This window comes from Cheilinus undulatus, linkage group 20 (genome assembly GCF_018320785.1).
Source record: "Cheilinus undulatus linkage group 20, ASM1832078v1, whole genome shotgun sequence".
NCBI lineage: Eukaryota > Metazoa > Chordata > Actinopteri > Labriformes > Labridae > Cheilinus > Cheilinus undulatus.
This window is the reverse complement of record NC_054884.1, coordinates 37,429,326-37,441,912: the sequence shown is the minus strand read 5'-3', so window position 1 is coordinate 37,441,912 and position 12,587 is coordinate 37,429,326. Positions and strand designations below refer to the sequence as shown.

The 12,587-nt window shown below is 40.2% G+C and overlaps 1 protein-coding gene across 2 annotated transcripts; it reads right to left on the bottom strand.

The window, feature by feature from the left end:
• Window positions 1-1,180: 1,180 nt before the first annotated feature.
• Window positions 1,181-11,687, bottom strand: kcnj2a (potassium inwardly rectifying channel subfamily J member 2a). 2 transcript variants are annotated; one of them, XM_041815627.1, is made up of 2 exons: window positions 11,523-11,687; window positions 1,181-7,577 (listed from the first exon to the last, which is right to left on the bottom strand). In XM_041815627.1, exon 2 carries the CDS (start codon window positions 7,329-7,331, stop codon window positions 6,048-6,050), a length of 1,284 nt encoding a protein of 427 aa, XP_041671561.1. In that variant the 5' UTR covers window positions 7,332-7,577; window positions 11,523-11,687; the 3' UTR covers window positions 1,181-6,047. The 2 variants fall into 2 exon arrangements, with proteins under 2 accessions (XP_041671561.1, XP_041671562.1); XM_041815628.1 differs by having other exon boundaries at window positions 1,181-7,574.
• Window positions 11,688-12,587: the final 900 nt, after the last annotated feature.

Here is a 12,587-nt window from a genome sequence, read left to right as displayed (position 1 = left end):
GTAGGGAGGGGTTCCTAAGAAGCCTGCAATAAAAAGTGTGTTTTTATTTATTTTTTCTTAGTAATTAGTGTTATTATTGCTTCTAAATGGGGAAGTTACGGTTCAAAAATACATTAAAATGCATAGATAGCCCAAAGTTAAAAGTTTATGACCACAACAAACTCAAAAACAAACATGGCAACTGTGGAGGAGATATCGATAATGTGCCTCTTGCATAAAAGACAAAAACGGAGGCAGTGTTGTAGGAGGCCAACTCGAACTTTTCCTCACTTTTCCTCAAAAAATTCCGCCATTGTTATTTCTTCTTTGTGTCTCACTAGAGCTACGTATCGGGTAGAGACAGTAACACTGCCCCCACGGTTTCTGGTGGTACTACTCCATTTGGCCTGTATCCGTAAGCTTTATGGGAACGTGCAGAAATACGGATGAAATGATCGCAGAGCACAGACAGAAGGCTCCGTCCGTATCCGGATTCATATTTAACGTTGAGCATAAATGGGCCTTTATCCTTACCAAAAGAGGTTTGAGATACCTAATCCTAACCCTCTTTTGGTTTTATTTAGTGTATTGTTATTTTTAGATTTATCACCCTAACCCAAACCTTTAGGGTTCAGACGCCTTACCCTAACCCTCTTTGGGCTTTTCCTTAGTGTATGATGTATTATTTTCAATTTGACCCCCTCCCTTGCCCTAACATTTGCAGCTCAAGTGCCTAACCCTCTTTGGGTTTTTCTTACTTTTTGGCATTTTAAACTTTCATTATCTCACTCAGTAAATTTTCCATTTTTATTCATAAGATTCTGCTGCTGTGAAAAATAGCCACTAGAAGTAACCTCAGACCCCTGGCAGAAAATATTCTTCATTCAGTTCATCATTCTGGTTGCAGGTTGGGTCAAGTACGTCACTCCTTGCCCCACAGTTGAGGTCGCCTCACCATAAAGGTCTGCAGCCGATCCTCTTGACTGAAGTAGTTCTATCTACTGAAGTATCTGTATTCTTGTTAATTACATTTACACATCATATTGTTTGTTCATGTAAAATTGTATTTAATAAAATTCAAGATTTACCAGAGTAAAGCTGTTTTCAAAGGTTACAAAAATTGCTAAACATCCACAAGTATTCCCCAAACTTGGTTTGTTCCCATCATGACGAGCCACACAGAGTTTCTGATTGTCTGCAGACATTTTATTGAAAAAGGAGCAATATAATATCATGTACAATAATTATAATAACATTAATACAAAAATCTGTACATTCTGTTGTTTTGCAGTACATTTGGAAGACTGATACAAAATAACTGCAAAAAGGGTCAGGGAGGTATTTACACGTCGATGGAGCCTAGTGGCCTCTGTCTGTCTCTTTTAAAAAGATAAACATTTGTCTCCATGCAGTTCCTGTGCAGTAGGCTACACCTTCATCAGCCGGGGTTACAGTACGTTTGGCTTCGGACTACGTCTTTAAATCGGACATTCTCAGGAGAAACAGGAGCAATGCAACAGAGAATGAAAACTCAAGTAGTGGTGATGATGGAGAAGCTGAACTGTAGTCTGAGTACAGCCAGGAGGCCATGTGGCAGTCATGCTATTTTACTTGGAGATTTGATCTTTTTCCTTTTTGCTTTGAAGAATCCTTCCAGTCATAACACCATTTTAGTTTCAGGCGTTGGAAAGGAAATGTAAAAAAGCTTTCTTTCAGCACTTGCGACTTTGAGTTTGGCCTTTTAAATCAGCCGTTTTATTTAAGCTGACACTAGGGATGTTCCCAGACGACTAAAGTCAAATCTCATAAAAGCAAAATCAAAAGAAGCACAGATATTGGACTCAGAATCACAGTCTGCAGGAGAACACGGTGACCAAGTGTGGCTAAAGTTAGCAAACATCTCTAGCCTAACATTCAGCCCTCTTTGCAAGTTGACGTCTACATGCGTTCGCTGAATGTGGTCACTTGTTGCTTCAAATTAGAGCTAAAATGCATGCTTAAGCTGGCACAGTCAACACGCAACTTCATCTCTTTTTTCTAGATCAAAATACTGCCACTCCTATGAGATGCTAACGACGCTATCCATTCTCTTTTAATTTACATCTGGCTTACAGAGTGTTTTAGCAGTACGGAGGCAGCTGTTTGATGAAGCTACAGTGGCTGCAATGCAGCTAAGAAAGAGCATTTGACCAGGACTGCATGCATGTTATGAAGAAAACTATTAAGAATTAGTTTAGACATCTAAAAAAATCTGGTTCCGACTTTAATCATTTAGCTAATCTCCAAGTAAAAATGAAACCCAGACTACATTTTTATAGAGTCCAGCCAAAAGCACAAAGCTTGTGATTGTTGTAGTCCACTCTACAGTAAATCTTTTGCAGCTTTGTTGAATTTTAAAGAAATTTCCTCTGATTAAGGCTTGTTGAAGTGGCTCAAGATAAGGATGTAAAAAAAGTGATAAACTGTACACACATTCTTGAAAAACAAACCTTATTAAAACTCTCTAAATACTCTACTTCTCTGTACCAAATCTAGCCAGGTGTTTTTGTTAAGAAACGCATAACTATGATAATAATACTCTTTGGCATTTTTTTATCAAACGTTTAGAAAAAAAAAAAAAGCAACATCATAGCAGCACTTTTAAGAACATTCAGATTCTCATACAACCCCGGTGTCTGGTTAAATGAGTCAGTTTGATGCCGTTAATACTACCCTGCTCTATCTCTTGACGGGAGCAGGCATGTTTCTAGGAGTCTAACCAGCCATGAACAGATCGATAACTGCAAAAGATGAAGCAAAAGATCAGAAATCAGTGCTGTCAAGTCAGAGGAAATGGACCATACTCTCACAGCAGCTATGTTCCTGTGACTTCACCGTCAGGGTGAGAAGCTCTAATGTTGTTTGCGTGTCATACTGTTATATTCGAGGTCGTCATGTTAATGTAAAAATTGTGCCAACTAGTTTTATTCTCTCTTCCCCCCGAAAGGTGACCATAAAGACCTACTATTCTAAAACATTAGCACCAAAAATCAGGAAACATTTTACGCTAAAAAATGTTTGAAAACTCCCGCAGATTGAAGCTTATATTAACATTCAGCCACTAACAAGTTTAAAAGTTATTTTGAATATATTTTCTTAAGACAGAGAGAAGACTCATTGGAAGTTTTTGGGTTCACAATGTGGCATTACCTATGCAGTTTTATCCTAAGGCATCTCATGCTAGTGTGTCATCCATGCAAAATAGAGAAGACTAGAGAAGAGCATGATTTACATAATATGAAGATTCTTAGAGATGGACTGGGATTTACATCTGCATTTGTTAGCTTCATGCTCACTCAGTGGTTCCTTAATGGTTTGCAGAAGCTCACAGGTAGACCTTGAGTCAAGTCTAGGTGTGCCACAGGGCTTTGTATGACTCTAGGTTATCACTACAGCTACACAACCAAAGGTAGTGTACTAAAGAGTAAGGATGCTTGATATAATTGACCAGATATCTGCCAGTATCGGCAGATATTAGCAAAAAAACAAGCAAAATATATGTATCGGCAGATATCAAAATTTTTGCCGATATTTACATCCGATATTTTGGCTGTGCATATGAGCATACTGGTAAATTAGTGGAGTTTTAGGCTAAACCAACAGACTTATGTAAGTTGAGACCTTTTTCTTTATTCATTTTCATTCTTTAAACTTTAAAGTGTGTTTTAAGAAAAGAAAGTTTCTTTTTCATTCCCCAAACCTAAAATTGTGTCCAAAGGACTTAATTTTTAATTATGTAAAGCATATTTAAATATCGATATTGATATCGGTATCGGCTGAAATGAATCTGTAAATATCAGCAAAAAATCCAATATCGTGCATCCCTACTATTTTGCATGGATATAAGTATGGTGCACCTGGAGATCTTGGCTTGATCTTAAGTTTGTCTTGGGCAAAAAAGCTTAAAAACCATTACGCTACCACCAGAGGTGGAAAGTAACTAATCATCAGTACTAAAGTGAGGTTTAACCAGAGTAACTGTACTTTAACTTGAGTTCTTGTATTTTTCCACCTCTGTTGACCTTACAGTAGCACATAAACAGAGAACAATTCCACCACATCCCGAAAACTGGAGTGTTGACATCTGAGGGTCAGGATTTTAACCCCATCTGACAAAGCCCAGCCCACTCCCAATTCAAATCTAGGGGTATGTATAGGCAGACTTTCCCATCATGCCCTTGGGCTGAGTGCTTATATGTGATGAGATGTTGCCTCTTGTACAGGGATCCTTGCTGAGGTTCTTTAGCTCACATTTCTAGTGGATTGTTGTTTTTGATGTGAGAAGAATTTACACCACGGGTGAAGTTATCCACTGAGTTTGAGTTCACACAGTGACTTTAGGTGCTCCTGAAGGATACATAATGCATTGCCAGAGAAGACCGACCGTACCCCAGATTTTCACATGTTACTGCAGCTCTTTCAAACTGCAAAATATTTAGCGATTTCAGTAGTTTAAACTACATGTTTGGACCAATATAGACAATTTTAAGTGGTCAATTTAATGCTATATAACTTTAATAAACACTGTCAATTTTTCGGTGTATTTTACTTTATTATAGAGATGTGACCTTATTTGAACAGCCTGGTTGGAGAGAGCTTTTCTCTTGTTGTTCTTGTTAATAAGGAAAGATCATGTTTTACTGTAAAACTCCGCTGTACCTACTCAATACTTACAGTAAACTTTAAATTAAATATTTTTACTTTTATTAAGTAAATTCTAACCAGAGCTAACAGATTTAGCATTGCACTGTGCACGGGCAGGACTGAGAATATATCAGTAACAACCATGCATTAGCAAGAAAAAAAAGGGGGTGGGAATCTATGAAAATCAGAAGTTGGCATGAATCCAATATCATGCATTCCTAGTTCAGGCCACTGCCCTGTACCCTGTACTGTAAACATTGTACTTTTGGCTAGCTATTGTGAAGCCAAAACCAAACATCTTAGTTGCTTCTTAAGTGGTCAGCGTATAAAATTTCATTATGCTCCTACAAATGTTAAAAGAAGTTATTTGTTTGACCGTCTGCATTAGTGATACAGTAACACAAGTTTAGCGTTGAAGCTAAGAGTTGTATTGTAAGTATAATTGCATCCAACAAGTTTAGCTCAGGCGTACATAAATATGTCCAAAATAAGTGTTGATATCTTAAATTATTGCAGGCCTTTTTTTATAAAAGCTGTGACTACACAACGTGCAGAACAACTAGCAAGTGGCTGAAAGCTAGCATTAGCTGTGTTCTGATGCTAGCTACAGGGTTATCAAACATGTTTTTAACATAAAATATGGCCCAGCTTCTCTTTTTTCATTCAGAAATGGTTGAAACAACTTTAAAACGATTCACACTTCTATGAAAAACAACCTGAAACATCACAGTAGGACATGTTGACAGAATTAGAGCTTCAGATCTTGACCGTGATGTCAAAAGAACATGGCTGCTGTTGTCATATGGTCTGTTGTAAATAAAGTTTCTTGAGTGTTTGTTGCATACAGACAGTTCATGTTCTGTGATGTCTTTAATGAGACCAGCTCCTGAACAAATACTCTACTTGTACCGTCTTTGTTCCAGACATCTAACCTTTAGTGTACTCTTTGGTTCTACAAAAAAACACACAAAGTTTTACTTCAACTATTTTCTAGCAGCACTTGAGAAAATATTCTATTTATAAAACCCCTTCTTTCTGGAAGCATCTTGTTCATGCCGGACAGACAAACTGAGACATGCCTGCAGTTTTCAAGTCATTTACATCCTCCTCTCTGTGGTGTTGCAGTCAGCAGCACATTCATGGGGACTTCATTGAGAATTCTTCCTGCATTATGCACATGGTCCATCATAGTGCTATGTTTTGTCATACTGTATGTAGTCAAAGTTCACACTGACTCCTACATACAAAGTCCTAAACCTCGCCGCCTTCCACAGCAGTACCGTTCGGCTTGTCCTCTACCCAAGGCCCAGCTCGGCTCGCTGCGCCTTTTGAAGCAGAGACGTGATTTTAGACGATCCCTCACATGAGGTCTGAGGTCTCAGCAGTCATATTTCTGACTCTCGTCTCAGAGGCCGCGGCTCTAGAGGCACCGTGGCTTGGTTGTGTTCGTTCTCTGAGATGTTGTCTGTCTGGGTGCCGTCAGGCCCGACGCTGCCCCCGTTCCCCTCGTCAGTGTCCTCTTTGTTGTCCAGTGCCATCTCGTTCTCATAGCAGAAGGAGTTGGAGTTTGAGAGGATGAATTTTTTCTCTGCTAGGTCTCTGGCGCTGCACAGGGGCGTGCTCGGCACCTCGTATGTCTTATGGAAGCGAGAATAGTCCACCTTGTAGTAGTTCTTTTCCTCGAAGAGGACAGGCTCGAAGCGGTGACCCCAGAGGATCTCGCTGGCAACGTAGGAGCTGCGACATTGCGTGGTCATGGCGGTCGCCTCAACCATTCCCTCTAGGATGACCACGATTTCAAAGTCAAGGCTCTCCAGGTCCTGTTTGCTCATGTCATAGAAGGGACTGTCCTCGTTGATCTCGTGGACGATGGTGATTGGTGAAACCAGGAAGATTCTGTCGACTCCGCTGTCAAAGCCAACATCTATGTCCATCTGGTCAAGGGGGATATACTCCCCCTCTGCTGTCGTACGGGATTTGAGAAGCTGTGCCCGCACGTGAGCCTCAACAAGGTGGCTTTTTCTTAAGTTGCCCACACGCCACATCAAGCAGAGCTTGTTGTCCCTCATTGCAACAGTGGCGTTATGGCTAAAAACCAAAGTTTCATTCCTCTTCTTGGGCTTTGCCATCTTTGCCATGACAGCGCCGATGATGAAGGCGTCAATGATGCAGCCTACAATGCTTTGAAACACCACCATGAAGACGGCAATGGGGCACTCGTCCGTCACGTATCTGTAGCCGTAACCAATGGTTGTTTGAGTCTCAATGGAGAACAGGAAGGCAGCCGTGAAGCTGCTGACATTGGAGACGCACTTTTGGGAGTTGCTCTCCAAGTCCCCGTGGAAGATGGCCACCAGCCAGAAGACGCAGCCGAAGAAGAGCCAGGACAGGAGGAAGGCGAGGCAGAAGATGATGAACATCCACCTCCAGCGGATGTCCACACACGTGGTGAAGATATCAGCCAGGTACCGCTGACCTTTCTCACTCACATTAACAAATTGCACATTGCAGTGACCGTCTTTCTTTACAAATCTGCTCTGGGGCTGGTGCCTTGTGTGCACCTTGCTCTTGCCGTTCCCGTAGCCGTTGGGGACCGCCATTGTGGCGAGCTTCATGCCGTCCTCCTCTGATGACACAATGCTGTAGCGGCTGGCTCGCACGCTTCCCATCACCTCAGTCTGGGAGGGCTGTGCTGCTTCTGCTTTGGAAAACAGTCTAAGTTTCTGGAAAAAGCGTTGGAGAAACAGTTTTGAAACGCTTCGGGGGACCAACTCAGAGAAGAAATGGTGACAAAGGGAGGCGGGCTGAAGGAACGCCTCTTCAGCCTCACTGGCCTCTCAGTGGGGTGCAAAAAGTAGAGGATGAAGTGGTCAATCCTCCTGCATCAGCTGAGTGGACCTCATCGGGTTCATCTGCTTCAAGAAAACAGAGACAGAAGGCGTCTGTTAGTTAAATGATAAAACAACCATAAATTCATGACATTAAACGGTGAACCGGTAAATGCATTAGCTCAATATTGAAGCTTTTACTCGTCTTTGAACTGTCAGAGCTGATAACTTCACCACTGTTGAGTCAGACGTGCATGCAGCCTGAGAAAAACCATCAACTCTTTCTACCCGGGGTCAGCAGAGCTTGGCTGGCTGTGCCAACAATATTTCATCCAGTTATGACGAACAAAAACAGTGATATTTAACCCCCATGCAACATTTCAACCCTCACTGAGAGAGGCCACCCTGTAATTGCATTCAGGTCCCCTTATTGGTCATTTACAAAGCAGACTTGTTTTTCTTGGCTGCCCTGCACCGACTTGATCCGTTCTATCCTGGATTGTGGGTTACAGAGTTTCTGCAGAATCCCATGGATGCAAGGTTAAAAACTCCAGCAAAGACAGCTTAACTATGCAGTAGGGCTGGGTAATATGACCAGGTTTAAAACATTTATCTATCTATTTTCAAAGAGGACAATCTTTTATTTCAATTTAAGTCATGTTGATATTAAGTGGAAATAAATAAATGCTGTGTAAAAGATTGCTTAGGGACAGTAATGTGCTTACTGACAACATGAAAATCTATTTGCAATGCAAAGTTTAAAACCAGAATCATCCTTTCATCTATCTTACTTTAGGGTTTCGCATTTTTGATGGGGTTTTTGTTATATGTTGGAATTTTGCAGCCGGCTGTCTATAAAATTATCTGTGTGACATTGCCATGCTGATTTTTTACATTTCTTTGCAGTAAAAACATCCAGATTCTTGCCTTCCAGTTAAAAATATCTCACTACAATTTGAGTTCCATATTTTCCAGCCATAGCTGTAGGAATCCTTTTTTTCTTGTCATCTTTTGAATAATTTTCTGCAAGACACTAAAAAGCAGAGCATGTTTTGAGATTTGGCATACAGCTTATATTATTGATTTACAGTTTAATGTAATATAAATGATTATTTTCTAGTGATGCACCTATATATTAAAGAAAAATGTGCAATATCCTGCAAGTACAGCTAACTTTGGAACTGTGTTGTTATAATTAACCTCTAAGAACTGTCAATTCTACACAATTTGATTACGTCAGCACTTAAATTGTAAGATTTCTCAATCCTTCATTACTTCTTTGATGACACATGCTTCCAGTGATTCAACATTAATCACTTTTCAAGTTCAGATGTAATAAATAAGTACCAGAGTTATAAATATCTCTTTATCCTTTTTAACTATTGATAAAACACTTATTTTTTTTCATTTGTATTTTATGTCTCACTCTTAAAAATGCATTGAATTCACAACTTTACAACAATCTTTTCATATTTTTTTCTCTATTAATTTTCCCTTATTTCTGACTGAAACTTCCAAAAGCCTCCCATGAACAGGTGTTGCAAACTACCATTTTGCTAAAACACTCTCCGAGAGAGAATTGCATTTAGGACCTGTGCATGGTTGCATGTCGCTGCATCAATGTTACTGCATGTCCTACTGTATATAAAGTTGTAATTTGAAGCCAAAGCTGCCGTGTGCAGACAGTTTGAATCAGAGAGTGTGCAGCGGTGGATGATTAGGTACAGAGGGAGCGCTTCAAGTGACAAAAAAGTAGGGGTGTGGAGAAATCAAAAGTTGTTTTTTTTTTTTTTTTACTTTTTTACAGCAATCATGCTTCTAAAAACTTAGAAATGAGTCAACACTGCTACACAAACATGCAGGATTTCCAACATTATGCACAACATCAATAAATGCTTAATTTGCTAGTAAGTCTCTTTAGCGTCTCATTAAAATGCACGTGCAAATGTTATCATCTATCACAGACAGACAACAATGTCTCCTGGTTCATGAATGTTTTTCTTTACCTCCTGACCTGCAGACTTCAGAGAGGAAAACAACTGCATTCACTGCTTTGAGATTATCAACGATAATGTGGAGGGTATATTTATTTAGGGCATGCTATTTTTATGAAAATCTTTCTAACTTTTCCTTTCATGACTATTAAAACTGTGTCTGGTTATAGCATGAGTCTAGTGACCCTTTCTATAAAGGAAACACCTCAACAGTAACTAATCAGTTCTAAGTGCCAGGACGGTGGTTTTATCTTTTTTAAATGTTTGTTTAATACTCAAAAGTCAAGTTCTGATATTGTTACAACTCTAAAAGGCAGTAAAAGGTTATTGAAGTTAGATAGATTAAAGCTACATCTTCTTTATTCACATTTTTAATGCTTTATTATAAATGTTTTACATTATAAACTAAAGAAACACTAGTGATGTTTTGACCTTTAAAGTTTAGCATGTCAGCACTTGGAGATTTAAATGAAGCATTACATCATGTCTGCCTCGCACATCTAACATAACTAGTGTGTTTCTATAGAAGCTCTAAAGTGTGAGCTCTGTCTTTGTGCAGAGAAGATGCACAGCTTGTTGACTCTCACAGAGTCCTCTGGGATTTCTCCTCTCATGCTGCAATAATAGCCGTCCTGTGAGGATTCTCCCGGCACGACTAAAACACCACTCATTACTTTTGGCTGTCCTAGCAACGGAGACTGAATCAACCTGCTGCTGCTGCTCAGTATCTTCTGAGTGTTTGTATCTCTTCTTTTGTTTACTACTTATAAACTTGTTAAAGTTGAGGAGAAAGTGAAAGCTCCAGACCGATAATAGCGCAGCGGCGAGACACCGAGTCAGAATGAAGTTTCAGGTTGAAGCGGGACATTTGCGCCGCACTTTCTAGGCTCCACAGCAACGAAACAAGCAAGGAGCTTTGAATGCATGCACCAATGGTCCTAACACAAGGTGATGCCGCATTGCAAAGCAAAGTTGTGTTAACTTAGCAAGAGTGGGGCTGCAGAGTTAACTGAATTTTAATGTTGCTTATGATTTTGCAGTCAAAGGAGACTGACAATAGCAACTGACTTTTAAAATGCATGCTCTACTCATAGAATACTTTGGTTTCTATGCACATGCATCGCACACCAACTACAGTCTGCACCGCTTCAATGATATAAAGCTCTGCTATGCTAAAATAAAGCCTTCCAAATATAAAAAATCTTATATTTAGTACTAGTTAAATGTCTTTCATAACTTTAGCTCAGCCAGAAGTTAGTTTTTCTCTTTCAACAATGTCAGAGCTGATCTTTTTGTCCTATTTGTACCCTGGCAGTGAATGAGTTGCAGAATACAGGTTTTAAAATAAAGAAAAAGCAATAAAAACGTCCATAAACTCCATGAATAATTGTGATTAATGATGCTGATCTCAGTCCAGAGCAAAATTGTTGTGGTTATTATTTTGGCCAGAGTCGCACTGCCCTATTTAGCTGATTTCTTTTAAACATTCAAACAACCAATCCACGACTTTTCTTTCATTTTGACACCGATTTGAAGCCAAATGTGCCTTTTCGGGAATGCGCAGTCATCTTTGGGTTTCATACCGGCTGACTCAAGCCTACATGAGTGTTAGGGGATACACAGAGCTGCTCTCAGAATGCACCAAATGCCAGCGACAAATGTTAACAGGTGCGAGAGGAAAAAGGGAGCAGACTTCTGATGCAATCATGCACTCACACAGACAGACACACACGGGCACGTTTCACTTCAAACTCACGCCATGAGAAGTCAAGGACCGAGATGTTAATATGGTGAAGCACACACGAGGAAAAGTATGAGCTGATAAGTTTTGGCGGGTCATCTCTTTGCAGCAGATGTCGTGCGTAAAAGGCAGGAAGTCTTCGCGTCATGGAGAATTAAGAAACCAGTTTGATTTTACTCAATACCAGTTGTGGTTTCCCCGAAGTTAACAAATCTGTCATGCGCACAGGATACACAAGCCTCGCGTTAAACCAAAGGAGGATTTTATAGGAAGGGCTGAAAGTTTGGATTCTTCTACCTGTTGCTCATTTGTGGACCGTTTGATGCAGCGTGATGAAATATAATCCAGTAATCTCCACGTCCTCTCCGCGCGCTCGTTATTTGTTTTGGCCGTAAAATGTCAAGTATGAAAACTCCCCTCACATCTCTGGAGGACCGGTCTCGGTAATGTGCCTCTCGATGAGTTTCCCCAAAGCATTTTAAATACACACACCGGCTCGGCCCGCCCCCCGGCCAACCGAGAGGGGAGGGGAGCGCGCGGTGACAAAACAGGCGCAATTACTCACTGTTTTTGTGCAGTTCAGAGTGTTTGATCAGTGCGAATGATGTGAACAGGACAAAACATGGAAGTAAAGGAAGGTAATTTGACTCTAATTGAGCGATTACGCGTTTAATTTTACTCTGGGGTCAAAGCAGGGAGGGGCAACTTTGATGACCAAGAGGGACATGTCAGTTTATTCACACTGCTAGAGAGCTAAACTGGTTCAAATGAAAGAAAACTACATCAGACACAGTTAAGTACATTAAAAAAGCATAAATCCACCATTAAGGGATTTTTATTTCTAAACTCCACTGAAGGCATTGATGCTAATTTTAACAAACCAAGCACTAAATCTAAGCCATATAAGATACTTTTACAGTGTTATTTAAGGAGTATTCACTGCTTACTAAAGTATTTTATTCAAATATTTGGTAAGGCTTCATAAAAATGTTGTACAGAGAAGATTACCTCCACTTATAAAATGCAAAAACAAAAGAAATGACCATAAATAAAGACTATTTTAGGAATTTTTTATATTTTTTAAGCATTGATGCATTTAGCCTTCTAGCATGGCAGCCAGGGTGTACGGTAAATCCTTCACAGCAGATTTTTTTTCTTCTTTCTGGCATTTTTATCCATATTTTTATACCGCCTATCCCATTTGGGGTCATGGGGCTGCTTGAGCCTATCCCAGCTGTCGTTGGGTGAGAGGCGGGGTACACCCTGGACTGGTCGCCAGTCAATCGCAGGGCTGACATGTAGAGACGGGCACGCTCACACTCACACCTATGGCCAATTTTAGAGTCACCAGTTCACCTAATG